This window comes from Microcaecilia unicolor, chromosome 2 (genome assembly GCF_901765095.1).
Source record: "Microcaecilia unicolor chromosome 2, aMicUni1.1, whole genome shotgun sequence".
NCBI classification, from domain to species: domain Eukaryota; kingdom Metazoa; phylum Chordata; class Amphibia; order Gymnophiona; family Siphonopidae; genus Microcaecilia; species Microcaecilia unicolor.
The window spans coordinates 508,214,262-508,234,833 of NC_044032.1; the positions used below are offsets into that span (position 1 = coordinate 508,214,262).

At 43.1% G+C, this 20,572-nt stretch overlaps 1 protein-coding gene across 1 annotated transcript in view; it reads right to left on the reverse strand.

The window, feature by feature from the left end:
- Nucleotides 1-20,572, reverse strand: part of BOD1L1 (biorientation of chromosomes in cell division 1 like 1) — a 441,813-nt gene that overhangs the window by 305,570 nt on the left and 115,671 nt on the right. Inside the window, exons 6-7 of the mRNA XM_030191194.1 lie at nucleotides 17,993-18,165; nucleotides 9,960-10,074 (exon numbers count right to left, since the gene is read on the reverse strand). Of these exons, the coding sequence (XP_030047054.1) occupies nucleotides 9,960-10,074; nucleotides 17,993-18,165 (288 nt within the window). The remainder of the gene's footprint in view (nucleotides 1-9,959; nucleotides 10,075-17,992; nucleotides 18,166-20,572) is intronic.

Sequence of the window (20,572 nt, forward strand, 5' to 3'; positions counted from 1 at the left end):
TTTCTTCACTCAACATAATTTAACTCTGGAATCCGTTGCCAGTTGGTAAAGGCAGTTAGCTTAGCGGGGTTTAAAAAAAAGGTTTGGACAGCTTCCTAAAGGAAAAGTCCATAGACCATTATTAAAATAGACTTGGGGAAACTCCACTGCTTATTTCTGGGATACTGTCAAACAATTGTGGACCGTCACTCTGTCCAATTTCACAAAATAACAAAAGATATGCACAGAGTGTATAAATGCAAATGTAATAACCCTAAGGGCTATTAACTAAGGTGAGGCAGAGTCTCATATATAATTCACGATAGTATTTCTTTCACTCAACAGGTGAATCACTTATTCGTGTTCATTTCTTAATCATTGACTCAGCGCACCAACCTGCCTAAGATAAGTGCAGTGTGCATTATCCTAGCAAGAGTGTTGTACAAGTCACTAGATATATATCATTTTTGTTAGCAGATCTAGGATGGTGGAGGCTGAGTCAATGATTAAGAAATGAACACGAATAAGTGATTCACCAGTTGAGTGAAAGAAATACTATCGTGAATTATATATGAGACTCTACCTCACCTTAGTAGTAGTTAATAGCCCTTAGGGTTATTACATTTGCATTTATACACTCTGCATATCTTTTGTTAATTCTGGGATAAGCAGCATAAAATGTTTTGCACTTTTTTGGGATCTTGCCAAGAACTTGTGACCTGGATTTGCCACTGTTGGAAACAGGATGCTGGGCTTGATGGACCTCTGGTCTGTCCCAGTATGGCAACACTTATGACAAATCAATGGCTCTGACATTGTGAGCTGTGACATAACCCTCAGTCAACCCAGCCTGGACATACAGGAAGGAAATACAATCTTTCAACCAATTAGACAGAGTGAATTTACTGATGGCTACACTCATTCTGTTCGGGTCGAAAGACAAAATGTTGGGTGGACTGTCTATGGGCATTAGTTTGCTCCAGACAGAAGGCTAAGTCTTGTTTGCAGTCCAAGGTGTGCTGTGTGCTTTCACCAGGATGGGTGTAATGTGTCTGAAAAAATGCTGGAAAAACTACTGACTGATTAAAGTGGAAATCAGATAGCACCTTCGGAAGAAACTTAGGATGCATGTGGAAAAACACGTTATTATGATAATGTGTAAGGTACATCAGCTATGAGAGCCTGAAGCTTATTCATGCTGTATGTTTTGAGACCAGACTCAGAGAGGCATAGAAGGCAATTTTGTGTAGGGTAGGTAAAAGAATCTAGGGCTTTGCCCTCACACCAGATGGCAAACCTCTTTATTTAAAAATTACATGACCTCTTAGTGGAATCTTTCCTGGAAGCAAGGAGGATCAAAGATACCCTCATGCAAGAGGGAAGCTAGCTCTATGCTCTCAACATCAAACACGTGAGGGCCAGGGATTCAAGGTTGGGATGCAGGAGACCCTTCATTCTGAGTGATGAGAGCTGGAAAACAGTCCAGTCTCCATGGTTCTTCAGAAGTAGAGAGAACCACATCTGTCTTGGCCAAAGAGTGCAATGAGAATCATGGTTCCTCGAACCTGTTTGAGTTTCAGCAAAGTTTCCCCCTCAAGGGGTACTGGAGGATATGCATATAGGATACCTTCCCCCAGTGCAGGAGGAAGGCATCCAATGCAAGTCTGCCATGTGATCTGAGCCTGGAGTAAAACTGAGAGCCCTTGTTGCTGCAGTGAGTGGCGAATAGTTCCACTGAGAGGGTGCCCCCAAATGGAAGATATGTCTGGCAGCAGCTGTATTCAGCGATCATTCATGAGGATGCATCACCATGCTCAATCTATCCACCAGGCTGTTGACCTTTCCAGGCAGATATGTGGCTCTATCATACCTTGGGCAAAGGCCCAGTGCTACATTTTGATAGCTTCTCGACATAAGAGGTATAATCCCATGCCTCCCTGCTTGTTGATGCAATACATTGCAACCTGTCTGTTTGGATAAGAGTAAGTTGATTTGACAGCTGATCTATGAAAGCCTTTAGAGCATTCCAAAAGGCTCGGAGCTCCAGGAGATTTATGTGAAGGGAAGTCTCCTGAGAAGACTAATATCCCTGAGTGTGAAGTCCATCTACAATGGCCACTTTGGTTGCACCACTGAAAGGTGCTATATCAAGAGTCAATGAAATAAATAATCTGTTGTCAGCCTCTTGTGTGGAGGTGGATTTTGGAATGGAAATCCCAAGACCAGACTGGATCAAATAGACTATCACAAGATCGACTCATGACGGTCAGGGGGTGATTGAATCAACATCTGCTAGATTCCTTCAGGACCGAGAACACTGGGAAGTTAGGGTCCACTGAGCTTCTAACAAATGGAGATGTGGGCATCAAAGTTAAGTCAACTGCAGAAGCCATGTGGCCTAACAGCCTCAACGTGTGCCGAGCAGATATCTGCTGGCTCTACCAGACTTTCGGGATGATAGTCTGTAATGCCTTGGCCCTGGGGCCTAGGAAGAAAGCCCAGGCTTGAATCATGTCTAGCAGGGCAACAATGAACTCCAATCAATGCAAAGGGAGGAGCTGGGACAGAGTAGCTTACCACAAACTTTAGCAGCTCCAGCTTCCGAATAGTTTATAGTTTATTAGAATTTGCTTTACTGCTAAGACTGACTAGCAGTATACAGCCGTTTACAATAAAATATAAATTTAGAAAAGGAATAGAATTACAAAATTGACAGGAAAGCAAGGAAGCAGGCCACCCGGGGAAAATAAAAGATTTTAAAGTTAAACCAAACAGGGAGGGAGGGGAGTGGAGGGGGATTCAATGAAGGAAAGTAGCTGAAGATAGCAAAGATTCAGCTGAAGGAGAAAGCATTTGTGAATAACCAAGTCTTCAGTTTTGATCTGGAGTTTTTTTTTTTAATGAAGATTCAGTGCGGAGGTCAAGTGGAAGAGAATTCCAGTTAAATGGTGCGACAAAAAAGAAGGCAAAGTGATGGGTAGAGTCCAAATGTACAAATTTAGGACCTGCTAGCACTGAACAGTGATCTTTTATAGAATGGAGCAGGCAGACTGGAGAATATGAGATAGTAAAAGGTGAAAGATAATACAGCAGACCAATGCGATGGGATTTGAAGGTAAGAACCCATAGCTTTAATAGTATACGTTGAGGAATCAAAAGCCAGTGATATTTTTGTAGTAGAGGTGTAACATGATCAAAATGACGTACATGACATAGGAGATGAATGGCTGTGTTTTGCACAGATTGTATATTAAAAGATTACAATCTGTGCAAAACACAGCCATTCATCTCCTATGTCATGTACGTCATTTTGATCATGTTACACCTCTACTACAAAAATATCACTGGCTTTTGATTCCTCAACGTATACTATTAAAGCTATGGGTTCTTACCTTCAAATCCCATCGCATTGGTCTGCTGTATTATCTTTCACCTTTTACTATCTCATATTCTCCAGTCTGCCTGCTCCATTCTATAAAAGATCACTGTTTAGATAGATGCTTTAGTGCATCCTAGGCAGATTATATTACAACTAGTAAAAAAGGCTCGTTTCTGTAGGCAAGGAAACGAGCCCTAGGCAGGCAATTCTTCCCCCTCCCCCGCTACGGCCGCCTCGCCCCCCTTCGGCGAACCCGTCCCCCCCCCCCCGGACCGCCAAAAACCGCCCCCCGCCGCCATTGTGTACTACCTGTGCTGACGGGGGACCCAAACCCCCGACAGCCGAAGTGTTGTTGTGCCCTTCGCATTCCTTCCTTATCTTCTCTGGAAGTTCCTCTGCGTGCGTCTGACGTCAGAGGGCGCAAGGGGGCCTTAGCGCGGGGGGGTGACAGCTAATTCCAAGGCAGGGGGAGGAGTAGGGAAACATGCTGCGCGTGTTTCCCTACTTCTCCCCTTGCCTTGGAATCAGCTGTCATGACGTCAGTGCGTGTCTGCCTAGCAGACCACCTCCAGCCTAGGGAGCCACGGTCCCAGGCACAGAACGTTGGAGGTGAGAATTATTATATAGGATAATCCAGTCTGTTGATAAGTAATGCCAGAAGTAGAGTGAAAATTTTCAGAACTGAAGTGACGGTGAATAGTGTGTTGATGAAGGATTTGAGGAGTGAATAATAGTTGAAAGTCCAGTATTACTCTAAGGTATTTAAATGATTCCACTGGTTGAATGGTTCAAGTAACACAGAAGGGACTGAGAGGCTTCCCATGAACCAACAGGTGATAATTTTGTCCTTATTTAACATACATTTTTAACTGGATAGTCAATCAGAAATGGAGTTTAGGCAATCCTGAAGTTGCCCTAGAGATGGATTTCTAGGGTTTATGGGATACAGTAGAAGGATGTCAATCGCATAAAAGTGGAATGAAACACCAAATGATTGAATGTGCTTAGCTAAATGGTTGAGGAATAAATTGAAGAGAAGTGGAGACAGGACACAGCCCTGGGGAACACTACTAGGTAGAGAACAAGGACATGCCCTAGAAGAGGCTATGACAACTGTATAGGACTGTGCAGAGAGAAAACCAGTGAACCATGACAGAACTGTGATGGAGATCCAAAGAGAGAAGAGGATGTCTACAAGGTCAAACGCAGCAGAGAGATCAAGGGAAACTGTGAGAACTACCGTGTGTTTAACCCAGTAAGAGTGAATTTCACTTGTTGCTGCAGTGAGGACTGTTTCAGTACTGAATTGAGATCTAAAGCCTGACTGTTTGGGATGGAGCCATGGAAATTGGTGCTCCTTCCTTGGATGAGTTCATAATCAGTCAAACATCCAGATGGAGAGAAACATGCATTCTCCCCCCCCCCCCCCTCCACCCCCCATCTGTGTAGATATGCTGCAACTACAGCAAGACATTCTGTAATAATTTAAGGGGCGGACACAAGCAGTGGCATACCTAGGGTAGCTGACACCTGGGGCTGGTCATTTTTAAACACTCCCCCCCTCCAAAATCCAGTACTAGGCATACCGAGAATACAAAACACCCAGGACCTATACAGCAACTCTACCATACCATAAGCAGTCATTTCTACGATTCACACAAGGAAAAGGAAAGCATCTTAAACACTACAGTGAGCACTAGAACATCAATTCACCTACTGTAAAACGAAACCAGACAGAATAGTACACATCGTCGATCCTGCATTGTTAATGCCAACTGAAAGCCATGTCTTTTTGTCACAAACACAAACCACTATAGAATAAGTAATCATAAACTTTCTATTTAGACAAAAATTAAACTGAACCCCCAAGATGTCAGATTCTGCATACAATGCAATACCACAGAAACAGAAAATGTCCCTTAGTGCTGTGCAAAACATAAAGACAGCAGAAGTAAATTTGAAAAAACTAACAAATACCAATCACCACTTTACAAATTAACAAATAGAAATAAAACAAATATAGAAAATAAAATACCATTTTATTGGACTAACACATTTAGCTTTCAGAGGCCAAAACCTCCTTCCTCAGGTCAATACAGTATAGTGCTATTACAGTATCCTACCCTGACATGAGGAAGGGTGTTTTGTTCTCCAAAAGTTAATCAAAATGTATTAAAATTAGTCCAATAAAAAGATTACCTTATTTACATGTTCTATTTATAAACCTTTATTAACACATCTACAATACTACTTTATCCTAAAGCAAAAAAATAAAAATATATATTTTATTTACAATTTGTTGTCTCTGGTTTCTGCTTTCCTCATCTTCTTTTCACTGTCTTCCTTCCATCCAGCATCTGTCTTCGCTCTCTCTCTCTGCCATCCAGTGCCTGCCCTCTCTGCTGTCCCCTCCATCCAGTGTCTGCCCTCTCTCCCTGCTCCTTCCATCCAAATCTGCCCTCTACCTCTGCCCCTTCAATCCACCATCTGCCTCTCTCTCTCCCCCTTCCATCCACCGTCTGTCCTTTCTATCCCTTCCATCCACTGTCTGCCCTTTCTATCCCTTCCATCCACTGTCTGCCCTTTCTCTCTGCCCCTTCATTTCACCAATTGCCCTCCCCTCTCCCATCCATCCATCCATCCATCCAGGGTCTGCCCTCCCTCTTGCTCCCCCTTCCATCCAGAATCTGTCCCCCCTCTCTCTCTCTCTCTCTGCCTCCTCTTTTCGGACCCCAGTTCCAGTCCAATTATCCCATCTGCCCCTAGTTCCAGCCCCAGCCCACATCTCCCACCTGCCCCCCCCTTTTCAGCCCCCAGTTTCAGTCCCACTATCCCACCAGTCCCCAGTTTCAACTCCAGCCCTTTTCGCCCACCAGTCCTAAGCTTCAGCCCCAGACACTTCTCCCTGTCCCCTTTTCAGCCCCCAGTCCCCCCAGTTTCAGCCCCTGCCCCTTTTTAGCCCCCAGTTCCAGTCCACTTCATCCACATGCCTTGCATTAGATCTCCCCTTTTCAGCCCCAGACCCATTCTCCCACCTGCTCCAGGCAGGGCCCCATTCTCCCTCCTGCCCCTTTCTCAGACCCAGCTCCAGGCCCCTTCTCCCATCTGAGCCCCCCTCCCAGACCCAGTCCTCTTCTCCCATCTGAGCCCCCCGCCAGACCCAGTCCCCTTCTCCCATCTGAGCCCGCCCCCCAGCCCCAGTCATATTCTCCCATCTGAGCCCACCCTCCCCGACCCAGTCCCCACCTGCTTACCAGCTCCGTCGACAGACGACCCTGTTCTCCTGCCACTTGGCACCCAGCCTTTAAAAAATTTTTTTTGTAAAGCGGCGGACCAGCGCAGCACCTCACGTCTGCTATGCATGTAAAAGAAGCAAACTGCCTCGTTGCGTCGGCCCTTCCCTCACTGTTTCCCGCCCTCTTGGTGGACAATTTGAGATATAAGACGCCAACTGAGAGCATACAACCCACCCCCCAACCAGGGCTATTTTGAGAACCCACTGGTTGGAAATTATATGAAGCTACCTTTGATGGAAAAAAATTTGAACCTCCCCTGAACCAGCAAGTCATCTGGGATGGTAAGTTTTACTGCAGTTATGTTCTCCTGGAGCCAGTCAAAAGCTCATCCCTTGCTTTGACTGGGATGCTGGCTGGGACACCTGGAGCTTCTGTGGCAGAGGGTCTGGAGTGGACTCCTTGGGACTGCTAGGAAGACCAGGCTGGAGGAGTGTACCTTCGCCTTTGAAAGTAGTAGGCCTCCTCTGATTTCCAGCTGAAAACGTGGAGGGGCATAATCGAACGCGAACGCCCATTTCCATGGGCATCTATGTCCGAAAACGGGTACGTGAAGAGGCGGGACAGACCGTATTTTCGAAAAAAATGGGCGTCCATCTTTTGTTTCGAAAATACGGTTTGGACGGACCAAATGCCATGGATTTGGTCCCTTCTGAGCTGGGCTTTTTTTTTTTTTTTTTTTTTTGCGATAATGGAAAATAAAAACGCCCAGCTCAGAAACGTCCTAATCCAAGCCATTTGGTCATGGGAGGGACAAATGTACAACACTGCCATAGCTCTTAGGGGTGAAGGGGCAACTACATGTGGGTACAGTGGGTATCAGAGGCCTCCCATTTACCACCACAAGTGTTACAGGTGGAGGGGGGGGGGGGGGGGGTGGGCCTGGGTCTGCCTGCCTGAAGTGCACTGCAGTACCCACTAAAAGTGCTCCAGGGACAGGACTTGTTGCTGCTGTATAACCTTGGCACACCAGTTGACATCTGAAGACTAATCTCGCTGAAAACGTCCTTTATTTGAATACGCACCTTTACTCACAGTTAACTGCAGATCAGAGGTTGTGCCCCACTGGCAACGAGTCTCGCTGGTACTGAGATTAGCAGTAGGTCCGAGCTTGCAGAATGGTGTACAATGCCCTCTTTCAGCAACATTCAAGGTAAGAACTAAGTGCTGTAACGTGGCTAACACATGAACAGGATCTAAAACTGGCTTACAAAAATGGCCACTACCTCATGGACTACCGGAAACAAAACAGGGCACACTCTGACCCAAGTAAGCAGAGGAAAAAGCACCATGGGAGTAGAGCCTACCACTACCAACATCGTGAGCATTTAACACAAGCTAGTGGAATCACGGAGCCCAATACCCTACACCCACCACAATGCATTGCTGATGTGACTCTGCAGTGCCCTTAACAGAAAAGGTGTCACACTCACCCGAGAGCCACATCAGAACCAGGGAAAGGTTGTCACAGGATAGAACACATTCTGCTGTCATAGAGGTGGGTACGGCATTTGAGGCTGGCATAGAGGCTGGAAAAAAAATTATTAGTGTTTTTTTTTTTTTGTGGGAGGGGGTTAGTGACCACTGGGGGAGTCAGGGGAGATCATCCCCGATTCCCTCCGGTGGTCATCTGGTCAGTTGGGGCACTTTTTTGGGACTTAGACCTGAAAAAAAAGGGTCCAAATAAAGTTAAAGAGTGATAAATCACCTGGACCAGATAATATAAACCCCAGGGTACTGAAAGAACTCAAACATGAAATTGCTGATCTGCTGTTAGTGGTCAGTAAACTGTCATTAAAATAGTTCATAGTACCTGAAAGATTGGAAGGTGGCCAATGTAACACTGATTTTTTAAAAAGAGTTCTAGGGGTGATAAGGGAAATTACAGACCAGTAAGACTGACATCAGTGCCAGGCAAGATAGTGGAAACTATTATAAAGAATAAAATTAAGGATCACGTAGATAAACAGGACGCTAGGATTTATTAGGAAAGGGATAGTGAATAAGACCGAAAATACTATAATGCCTTTGTATCGCTCCATGGTGCGTCTACACCTTGAGTATTGCATTCAGTTCTGGTCGCCGTATCTCAAAAAAGATATAGCGGAATTAGAATAGGTTCAAAGAAGAGCAACCAAAATGATAAATGGGATGGAATTCCTCCTATATGAGGAAAGGCTAAAGAGGTTAGGCCTTTTCAACTTGGAAAACAGACGGCTGAGGGGGGATATGATTGAGGTCTATAAACTCCTGAGTGCTGCAGAACAGGTAAAAGTGAATCCACTTGTCATGCTTTCAAAAAGTACAAAGACCAGGGGACACTCAATGAAATTACATGCAAATACATTTAAAACAAATAGAAGGAAATATTTTTTCACTCAAAGAATAGTTAAGCTCTGGAACTCGCTGTCAGATGATTTGGCGGTTAGCATATCTGGGTTAAAAAAAGGTTTGGTCAAGTTCCCGGAGGAAAAGCCCATAGTCAATCATTATCGAGATAGACATGGATGAAGCCACTGTTTGCCCCAGGAATGGTAGCATGGAATGCTGCTACTAATTTGGTTTCTGCCAAATATTTGTGACCTCGATTGGCCACTGTTGGAAACAGGATGCTGGGCTAGATACCCAGCATGGCTGTTCTTACGTTCTTATGAAAATATATATGAACCAGTAGGTAGTAAACCTGTATCAGTTTTTGTGATCAACCATAAGGTGGGGGAAAAAAAAGTATGAATGGCTGATTGTGTTATCTGAAGTACAAATCTATTTACCACCTTCTATTTTTACAAAGGTTTTTCCAAAATTTTAAATTACATGTACCTATGCACTATTTTACCTATACTCCATCCTGACATCCTAATTCTTCGCTACCGCTACTCAGGCCCACTAAACTGATGTCACATTTATGAAGCTGCATCTCAGTGCTAGAATCACATCAATTTAAAATCAGTAGTAGGTCGTTTAATATCTTCTATATCAAGTCCCCATGACTATGTTCTCTTTTAGCCCAGGAAATTAAAGAAACAAAGTGACAGTGAAAACAAAAATATTCTGCCATTAATACACAGCTACACATTTTTAAACGATCCTATAGAGCTTCTTATAACAGAATTCTTTCCAAATTCAATCAAATTTTGGAAATAAACAGTAATCAAGTGGTTTCAGAAAAGGCCTGAACTTCTGGAATACTCTGTACTACCTGTTGACTGAAAGGGCAGAATATAAGCACTGATATCAAAATTAAATAAGACAATGCAAACAATTTTGAATAGAATATTGCTCACATCTGCACTAAGTCCTCAGCATACCTTGGCTTTTCATTTTCAAATATCTTGTTTTCTCAACAGCCTTTAGTTTACGCTTTTCCTCCAGCCTTTCTCTGTTAACCTGTCTCCTCAGCAGTCTCTCTTCTTTTGCTCTAGCCTGTAAGTAGAAAAAATGGACACTGGAAGTGGGTTGAGGGTGGACAGTGGTTTATTCCACTTCACTTAGCATAACAGCATTTGAGAAGCAACAAACAATGACAGGTTGAAAAAATCCTGCCTGACTATTTACAAAGTGGACTTTTGATGGATATGAAAAAAAAATAGTGAAAAGCCATACTCATCTTCTTTCATGAAAATATATTGTGAAATGTGTTTCCATGTAACAAATGAATTATTTCTACAGTTTTCAAGGTGAAAAGCAGTTTTCTAAGCTGTAACCACAGAATATGTCTTGCAATTTTGCTCTCTCTTCATATGTGCTATAGGACTAAGATACTTTTCTTCTATTACATAGGTTACATAAGTATATAATTATTGCCACACTGGGACAGACCAAAGGTCCATCAAGCCCAGCATCCTGTTTCCAACAGTGGCCAATCCAGGTCACAAGCACCTGGAAAGATACCAAAAGAGTACAATACATTTTATGCTGCTTATCCTAGAAATAAGAAGTGGATTTTCCCCCAAGTCCATTTTAATAATGGTGTATGGGCTTTTCCTTTAGGAAGCCGTCCAAACCTTTTTTAAACCCCGCTTTACCACATTCTCTGGCAACGAATTCCAGAGTTTAAAAATACGTTGAGTGAAGATTTTCTCAGATTTGTTTTAAATTTACTACTTAGTAGCTTCATTGCATGCCCCCTAGTCCTAGTATTCTTGGAAAGAGTAAACAAATGACTCACATCTACCCATTCCACTCCAGTCAATATTTTATAGACCTCTATAGAAATGATTTATAGTAGTAGTAGTATCATATCTCCCCTCCGCCGTCTTTTCTCCAAGCTGAAGAGCCCAAGCGCTTCAGCCTTTCCTCTTAGGGAAGTCACCCCACCCCTTAATCATTTTTGCCGCCCTTTTCTGTAACTTTTCTAATTCCACTATATCTTTTTTGACCACAACTGAACACAATATTCGAGGTACAGTCGCACCATGGAGCGATAAAAAAGCATTATAACATCCTCATTTTTGTTTTCCATTCCTTTCCTAATAACACCTAACATTCTATTTGCTTTCTTAGCCGCCGTAGCACAATAAGCAGAGGGTTTCAACGTATCATCAACGACGACGCCTAGATCCCTTTCTTGGTCGGTGACTCCTAACGTGGAACCTTGCATTATGTAGCAACAATTCGGGTTCCTCTTTCCCACATGCTTCAATTTGCACTTACTCGCATTAAACATCATCTGCCATTTAGAAGCCCAGTTTCCCAGTCTCGTAAAGTCCTCTTGTAATTTCTCACAACCCTCTTGTGATTTTACAACTTTGAATAACTGTGTCGTCAGCAAATTTAATTACCTCACTAGTCACTCCAATATCTAGATCATTTATAAATACGTTAAAAAAGCATCGGTCCCAGCACAGAACACCTGAGGAACCCCATTATCTACTCTTCTCCATTGAGAATAATGACCATTTAATCCTATTCTCTGTTTTCTTTTAACCAGTTTTTAATCAACAATAGAACACTACCTCCTATCCCATGACTCTCCAATTTTCTCTGCTTTCATGAGGTGCTTTAACAAACGCCTTCTGAAAATCCAGATACACAATATCAACCGGCTCACCTTTATCCACATGTTTGTTCACCCCTTCAAAGAAATGCAGTAGATTTGCGAAGCAGGATTTCTCTTCACTAAATCCATGTTGGCTTTGTTTTATTAATCCATTCTTATATATGTACTCTATAATTTTGTTCTTTATAATAGTCTCTACCATTTTGCCTGGCACTGACGTCAGGCTAACTGGTCTATAATTTCCCGGATCTCCTCTGGAACCTTTTTTAAAAATTGGTGTTACATTGGCCACCCTCCAATCTTCCAGTACCATGCTTGATTTTAAAGATAAATTATGTATTACTAAAAATAGTTTTGCAAGTTCATTTTTCAATTCTATCAGTACTCTGGGATGAATATAATCTGGTCCACGAGATTTGCTAATCTTCAATTAGTCAAATTGCCCCATTACATCCTCCAGGTTTATAGAGATTTCATTCAGTTTCTCTGACTTATCAGTTTTGAATACCATCTCTCCCAAATCTTCCTTGGTGAAGACCAAAGCAAAGAATTTATTGAATCTCTCTGCTATGGCTTTGTCTTCCCTGATTGCCCCTTTTAATCCTCGGTCATCTAGCAGTCCAACCGATTCTTTTGCCAGCTTCTTACTTTTAATATACCTAAAAAAAAAGATTTATGTGTTTTTGCCTCCAACGCAATCTTTATTTCTAAGTACCTCTTTGCCTTCTTATCAGTGCTTTGCATATGACTTGACATTCCTTATGCTGTTTCTTATTATTTTCAGTTGGTTCCTTATTCCATTTTCTGAAGGATTTTCTTTTACCTCAGCTTCCTTCACCTCACTTTTTAACCATGCCAGCTGTCGTTTGGTCTTCCTTTCTCCTTTTTTAATACACGGAATACATTTGGCCTGGGCTTCCAGGATGGTATTTTTGAACAGCATCCACGCCTGACTTAAAGGTTTGGCCCTCGCAGCTGCTCCTCTAAAATTTTTTTAACCATTCTTCTCATTTTACCATAGTCTCCTTTTTGAAAGTTGAATGCTAATGTATTTGATTTCCTGTGTATACTTACTCCAAAGCTGATATCAAATCTGATCATATTATTATCACTGTTATCAAGCAGCCCCATCACCATTACATCCCGCACCAGATCATGTGCTCCACTAAGGACTAGGTCTAGAATTTTTCCTTCTCTTGTTGGCTCCTGTACCAGCTGCTCCATAAAGCAATCCTTGATCTCATCAAGGAATTTTACCTCCCTAGCATGCCCCGATATTACATTTACCCAGTCAATATCGAGGTTAATTGAATCACCCGTTATTATTGTTGTGCACAGTTTGTTAGCCTCCCTAATTTCCGATAACATTTCTACATCTGTCTGTTCATCCTGGCCAGGCAGATGGTAGTACACTCCCATCACTATTCTTTTACCCTTTACACATGGAATTTCCATCCATAGGGATTCCAAGATGTGTTTTGTTTCCTGCAGAATGTTCAATCTATTTGATTCAAGGCCCTCCTTAACATACAATGATAACCCTCCACCAATTCGATCCACCCTATCACTACGATATAATTTGTACCCCGGTATGACAGTGTCCCACTGGTCATCCTCCTTCCACCAGGTCTTAGAGATGCCTATTATATCTAATTTTTCATTTAGTGCAATATATTCTAACTCTCCCATCTTATTTCTTAGGCTTCTGGCATTCGCATTTAGACATTTCAAACTATGTTTATTGTTCCTATTTATATCATGCTCAGTACCTGACAGTATTAATTGCAATCTTTTGTCTGATTTTTAGTTTTATTTAAAAACACCTGATCCTACTATGGTCTCTCTTGCAACTTCACTATCGGGATACCCCATCTTCCCTGTTTTGGTGATAACTTTGAAAGATACCTTATTCTGAACCATGCGCTTTTGAGCAACTGTTGGCCTTTACCCAGTTTCTAGTTTAAAAACTGCTCTATCTCCTTTTTAAATGTCAATGCCAGCAGCCTAGTCACCGGTGGGAGGTGGGGATAGTGCTGGGAAGACTTATACGGTCTGTGCCAGAGCCGGTGATTGGGAGGCGGGGCTGGTGGCTGGGAGGCGGGGATAGTGCTGGGCAGACTTATACGGTCTGTGCCCTGAAGAGCATAGGTACAAATCCAAGTAGGGTATACACAAAAAGTAGCACACATGAGTTGTCTTGTTGGGCAGACTGGATGGACCGTGCAGGTCTTTTTCTGCCGTCATCTACTATGTATGTATGTTACTATGGTTAAAGTGGAACCCATCCTTCCGGAATAGGCTCCCCCCTTCTCCAGAATGTTGCCCAGTTCCTAACAAATCTAAAACCCTCCTCCCTGCACCATCGTCTCATCCATGCATTGAGACTCCGGAGCTCTGAGCGTCTCTTGGCCCTTGCATGTGGAACAGGTAGCACTTCAGAAAATGCTACCCTAGAGGATCTGAATTTCAGCTTTCTACCTAAGAGTCTAAATTTGGCTTCTAGAATCTCTCTCCCACATTTTCCTATGTCATTGGTACCCACATGTACCAAGACAGCTGGATCCTCCCTAGCACTATCTGAAATCCTATCTAGGTGACACCTGAGGCCCACCACCTTCGCACCAGGCAGGCAAGATGCCAGGCGATCCTCAAGTCCACCAGCCACCCAGCTAACTACATGCCTAATAATCGAATCACCAACTACAGCACCCGTCCCAACCCTTCCCATCATGGCAGTAGGTCCTAGAGAAACCCTTGGTGCAAGAGGATACTGAATTCCCTGGTGTGCTGGTCCTGTCTACAGGATTACTTTTAGCTGACCCAGGGTGATGTTCTCCTTTTAGAAGGCCTCTCTCATCCAAGGCAGCAAAGAAGCTGCCAGATTGGAGGTGGGACTTCTCAACAACATCCCTATAGGCCTCATCTATGTACCTCTCCATCTCCCTCAGCTCCTCCAAGTCTGCTACTCTAACCTCAAGACAACGGGCTTGTTCTCTGAGAGTTAAGATGTTTTTGCATCGAGCACACACATATGACATCTCACCAAATGGGAGATAATCATACATGTGACACAATGCAAAAGACTGGATAGCACCCCTCTTGTTGCTGGACTACTGTCTGCATCTTAGAATTGTAGAGTTGTTTAATTAAAACTTCTTAAGGTACTAGGGATATTAGATGAATAGAATGATCCTTATAACTGGTGTAATTTGTAATTTATTTAGTGTCTGCATCTTAGAAACTAATTAAATGTAATTAAAACTAATGAAAATTCCCCTCTTGTTGTCCCAATTAGAATAATTGACTATAAATGAAGAGTTGAGATAGGGGTGGGAATGAGGACTGAGCTGGGTCCTTCTGTACCCTCTAGAAACTGTTAATGCTGTGGCAGAAACTTCAAGTTTTAAAACTATGAGGAAAAGGGTATGAAGACTAGCTAATAAAATTTGCGGGGCCACAGCGGGAGATATGGCAAACGCAAGCACCCCTGATACCGAGGCACATCGTTGCATTAGGTCATCCAGCAGCTCAGGGAACAAGGCCCAGATGTGCTCATCCACGGTTGCCATTGGAAAAGACTGTGGTGTCCGCTGAGGCGCAAGTTGAGAATCACTGGGGCTGGTGCAGGAACAGGATCTCGGTTGCTTGGAGACACTCACGTTGGCACCTCCTGGGTAGAGGGGGAGTTGTCCTCCCAGTGTCAACACTTCTCGGGTGCAGACTCCCTCGGAGCTCCTGGCACCATGCATCGGAGATCGGTGTCGTTGCTTCTTGGCCTTCAGTCGATGCACGTCACCCATGTTCCTCGGTGCCGACGAAGATGACATCAAATCCTGCCATCGCCTCGGGTCCGACAATGGGCGGTCCCGGGGGGGGGCCTGCATAGCAGGAGGCCTCGAGAAAGGGAGACCCACTTGATGCCTCACTGCTCCCAGTGTCACAGGGCCTCGAAGCAGCCATCCTTACCTGGGCTCCCGATGTCAGTGCGACACACGTCGATGCCAACACCTTCAAACTCGATGCAGATGTTGAGGTACCAGACCGGGCTCCAAAAATCTTGGCTCGTTGAGCCTCTCGGGAAATCCTTCTCTCTTTCATACGAAGACAGAGGACACAGTTGGCCGGGCCCCAGGCACTTAAGACACCAAGAATGGGTGTCCTTCCTCACGATGATCCGGTTGCACCAACTACAACGCTTGAAGCCACTGGAAGACTTCGTGAACATGGAAGGAAAAACCAAAACGGCCAAATTAAAAGAAACAATGGTGCCTGAAAAAAGGGGAAAAAGGCACAAAGAAAACAGCCCAACTGGGCAGGCCTAAAAGCGGCCTGCAACAAAAAATAAAGGAAACTTAAACGCGGGCCAAAAGAAAACTAAAGAAATAAGGGAAAAAAACTTTTTTTTTTTTTTTTTAAAACAAAAGAAGAACGAGAAGAGTAGGGTAGCAAAAAACCACCAAAGGCACTTGAAAAAAACACAGAACGCTCTGACTGGGGTGTGTGAGGAGCCACTACAGAAAGCAGCTGCTCCTCATGCGTAAAAAGCAAAACTGATCTGGCACATTTGCGCTGCGGGTGGGAAGGCCCCCCCCCCTGCTAATCTCTCTTTTCAGTTTGTTTGGGGTCTCCCCCCCCCCCCCCATTTATTGAGTTTTACAAACTGTTCCAACAATTTAGAACTTCTCTGATTAACTGAACACAATGAAGTAGTTAGCTGCTCCATTATCACTGTATACCCTTATTGCTCTAACACTCCTCTCCACCCCTCCATCCTCCCTGGGATAAGTATTTATGTTGATTATCTTGATAATGCCGCATCGTGGGAGATGGGTGCTCCACTCTCACAGAATCCCTGCCTAATTTACATATACCTTCCATGTTTCACCCTCCCTTCCATATGGCTCCAGATTTCCAACTCATTCTCTAACTCCCTTGCATCTCTGCTTATACTTGCAAGTCTAACCATTTTTACTACCAGCTCCAAACTTCAATTTTCTCACTACTCCCAGTCCTTAAAGCCATAAGTTTAATCATTAAATAACCTTGATTTCATTTCTGCTGAACTTTCATCGTATCTGGAGGTTCATTCTACTTCAGGCTGCTATCATGATCAGTGTAATCTACCTCTTGAGCCACCCCATTTAAGAAGCATATCCCTATATTCTTTTGTACCATGCTACCTAGCACTTGCTTCAAAAAATTGAATTTATTACTACTACTACTACTACTATTTAACATTTCTAGAGCGCTACAAAGTGTATGCAGCGCTGTACAAACACAGAAGAAAGACAGTCCCTGCTCAAAGAGCTTACAATCTAATAGACAAAAAGTAAAGCATTTAAATTTAAAGTATTTAAGTAGTCAAGCACAAGAGAACAGTCACAGAAGGACCGAAGATGTTGAAGGGTGGTCAGTGTGATCAGGTGTAACTCTGGTTGGAGTACTGGGAGAAGGTGATAGAAGAATAGAAATAGGTGTACTTGGGTGAGGTAAAAGTAATGAGTGGGTTGATAGGGAGGTTATATAAGACATGTCACTCTAGGGGTGGGCGGGTAGAGGGGTAGGGTGGGCAGGACTAAGTCTAAAGCAGGAGAAGGTATTCTCTGCAGCCTATCTGTGAGATGGAAAATGCTCTCTGAAGCTGCTGCTGTAAGCTGTTAGTTATCTCTCCCTGAAAGAGATACAAGCCACACCCACGAAGCTCAAACTGTCTGTGGGGAGGCGGAAGGGAGGAAATGGCAGTGCTTGATGAAAGAGAGAGCTCAGTTTGATAGGAGATATGCTATAAGATGTCATTCTGAGGCCAGGCTAAGTCTAAAGCAGGAGAAGGTATTCTCTGCAGCCTATCTGTGAGATGGAAAATGCTCTCTGAAGCTGCTGCTATCCCAAACGATCTGGATTTTAGGGCATCCCTACCATACATACATAAAGAACCCCACTTGATTACAGTTGCATCAACATTTTGTATCTCCCTTACCAAGCAAGAAATTTGTTGCACACGCCTAGAAAGTTCTACATAGAACCTCCATATCTGTCTGATAAAGAAACAATTGATCCACATTTGTGGCTCTGTTGCACTGTTCGACATCAGAAAACTGATATTCCACTTTCTGTTGAAGGTTATGAAAAGATCTTTCCTGAATGAGAAAGATCTTTGCCTAGCACAATCCCACTGCCATTCTCCCCCAAAACCTAGGAGTACAGATACAAAAGGTCCCATTCTCTGGGGGAAAAAAAAAAAAAATCAACACCACTTCATGCAATCTCCTATTCTAAAAGTGTATTCTAGAATTCTATATTCCATACTTCAAACATTTTCATAACAAATTAATTCAAACTTACAATAGTCTGCCGGCGTTGCTCCACTGCCGGTTCATCATCAGATTCACTATAGTATTTAGAGTAAAGATAAGGTTTATGAACATAAGAATGACGCATAACCTTTGGTCTTCCCTCACTCTGGTCAACAGCTTGAGACTTTGTTTTACTTTGAACATCAATCTTCTCTTCTTCATCTAGAAAACAGACAAATGGAGGGTTATTTCTTGTGATGCAATACAGAGAAGAAATGTGACACTGAACAATCAGTATGTAATACTGGAACAGTATAACTTAATGTAATGTTCAGTTTTACAGGCATCTATAGGTGAGACTGTTCCCTCAAATGACAAAAACTGCCACTAAAACTAAGGGAAAAGTTACACTGGCTTCCACTTAAAGAACGTATCAAGTTCAAGGTATGCTCTCTAGTTCATAAAATCATTCACGGAGATGCCCCAGCCTACATGTCAGACCTGATAGACTTGCCACCCAGGAACGCTAAAAGATCATCCCGCACATTCCTTAATCTTCACTTCCCAAGCTGTAAAGGTCTAAAAAACAAACTAGTGCATGCGTCAAACTTTTCTTACTTGAGCACACAGTTATGAAACGCACTGCCGCTCAACTTAAAAACTATTTATGAACTAACTTTCATAAATCGCTGAAGACCCACCTCTTCAACAAGGCATACCAAAAAGATTAACCAATGCAAATGTAACATCTCCACTTTACTTATAATCAGAATGGTTTTTTCTCTTATACCTGCTGGTTTAATTTCTTGATTAATTCAATTGTTTAAATTCTATTAAGTGAACCATGTTTTCTATGTAACACTAACTCTTATCTTCCAATCTATTATCTAACAATAACGATACATTGTAAGCCACATTGAGCCTGCAAATAGGTGGGAAAATGTGGGATACAAAGGCAACAAATAAATAAATATTGTTTCGCACTTGTAACAGATATTTTCCATAGATAGCAGAATGATGAGACATATAAATGGGTGATACCATCCAATGCCCAAGATACAACAGCTTTCTCAGAGCTCAGAACTAGTGTAAAATTTCTAGTTATAAAAATATCCACATGGTGACCAGCGAGGCAGATTTCAAGATGGCTATGGTAGCTGCAGTGCCTCTCATTTAATGAGGTTTCATCATACTGGTTAGAGAAGTACCAGTTGGTTCTTAATCCATTAGTGCCCAATGTTCCCATAATAAGTGCCCATATGGGAACATCTGCAACTAATGGGTTAATAGAATAAGATGCAGAATGCTAATTATTTTTCTAAATTTCACTTGGCTACTAGAATACCAGCTCTGCAGGGGGCCAAGGAGACAAACAGCTGCATAGATGTTCAAATCAATTCAGTTCTTTGAAGGCCTTCTGTAGGCCAGTGTGAAGGGACCTCTCATATAGAGGTTTAAGGGAAAAACAAAGAGTATTATTTCTTCATTGACCTGAAAAAAGTATGACTACTACTGGTAAGAACTTAGGCCTTGATGCTCAAAAGTAAATACGGACGCTACAGACCACTGGCGCTGGATTAGCGCCCAAATTTACCGGCACACAATGCTTGAAAGGTCCCCATAGCGGGAAACAATGAGCTTGAGAGACAACAACGCAAATTGCATGCAAATGAATACAAACAAGGCTATTTCCTATTCCCTTCCAATGCTCAGACTAGGGCACTGTTCTGCCCCCATATTCACAGAGGCAGAGTGAATTGTTATGTGTATTTAGTATGAGTATTATCTGAATTTAATTGCATTGTCTGTGTAATAGCACTGTGTATTGGGGCTCCCCCCCTCCTTTACAGTTTGCAGTATCCTGTGATTGACTCCTTGTGAGCTTTTCCTATTGGCTGTTAGTTCTGAGCTAGGGCCAGCCCTCCCTCTCTGCCCCAGGGGGGCTGTTTGAGAAAGCCCAGTCTTCCTAGCATGCCTTTGTGATCAGCAGCTATTCTAGGGGCTGATCCCTCCTGAATCTACTGTGATTCCATCAAAATTCTTCACTTTTTCTACAAAGTATTTTCCCAAGTTTATTTACCTCTTTGAGTACTACAGCTTTACCTCTCAGCTGGGCTGAGGTTCTGGCCATCTCCCTTCTCTGAGGTGGCTAGACACAGACTCTATGTGCAGAAGGCAACAATTCTATTCAAGCAACTGAACTGTAAGTTGATTTTTTTTGTTTGCTATGATTGCTACATTAAAGAAGAGTTGGGTTAAGAAATGAGTCTTCTGGTAAAGTTTCTGCTTGGGAATGGATTAGCTGGCTGTTGAAAAACTTTGTCACCTCACCTAGTCTAAAATAGCACAGGTACCATTAAAAAGTGCACCCCTACCGACAAAAAACTAACACCAACTTGGAGCTGGCATTAGGGTGTGCAGTGATCCTTGTTCAATTTTTAAAAAAAGCCCAACCTGGCCCTGTTGGTCCCCAGACCACCCCCCCACACAGTCTTAAAGCCCTGGTGGTCCAGTGAACCCCAGACTCTCCCCCTCCCCCCCCCGCGCGCGCGAAAAACAGATAAAACCCTGGTGGTCCAGTGGGACCCCTGAAAGAGGAGGAGACGAATCCTACACCCTCCTCCTACTG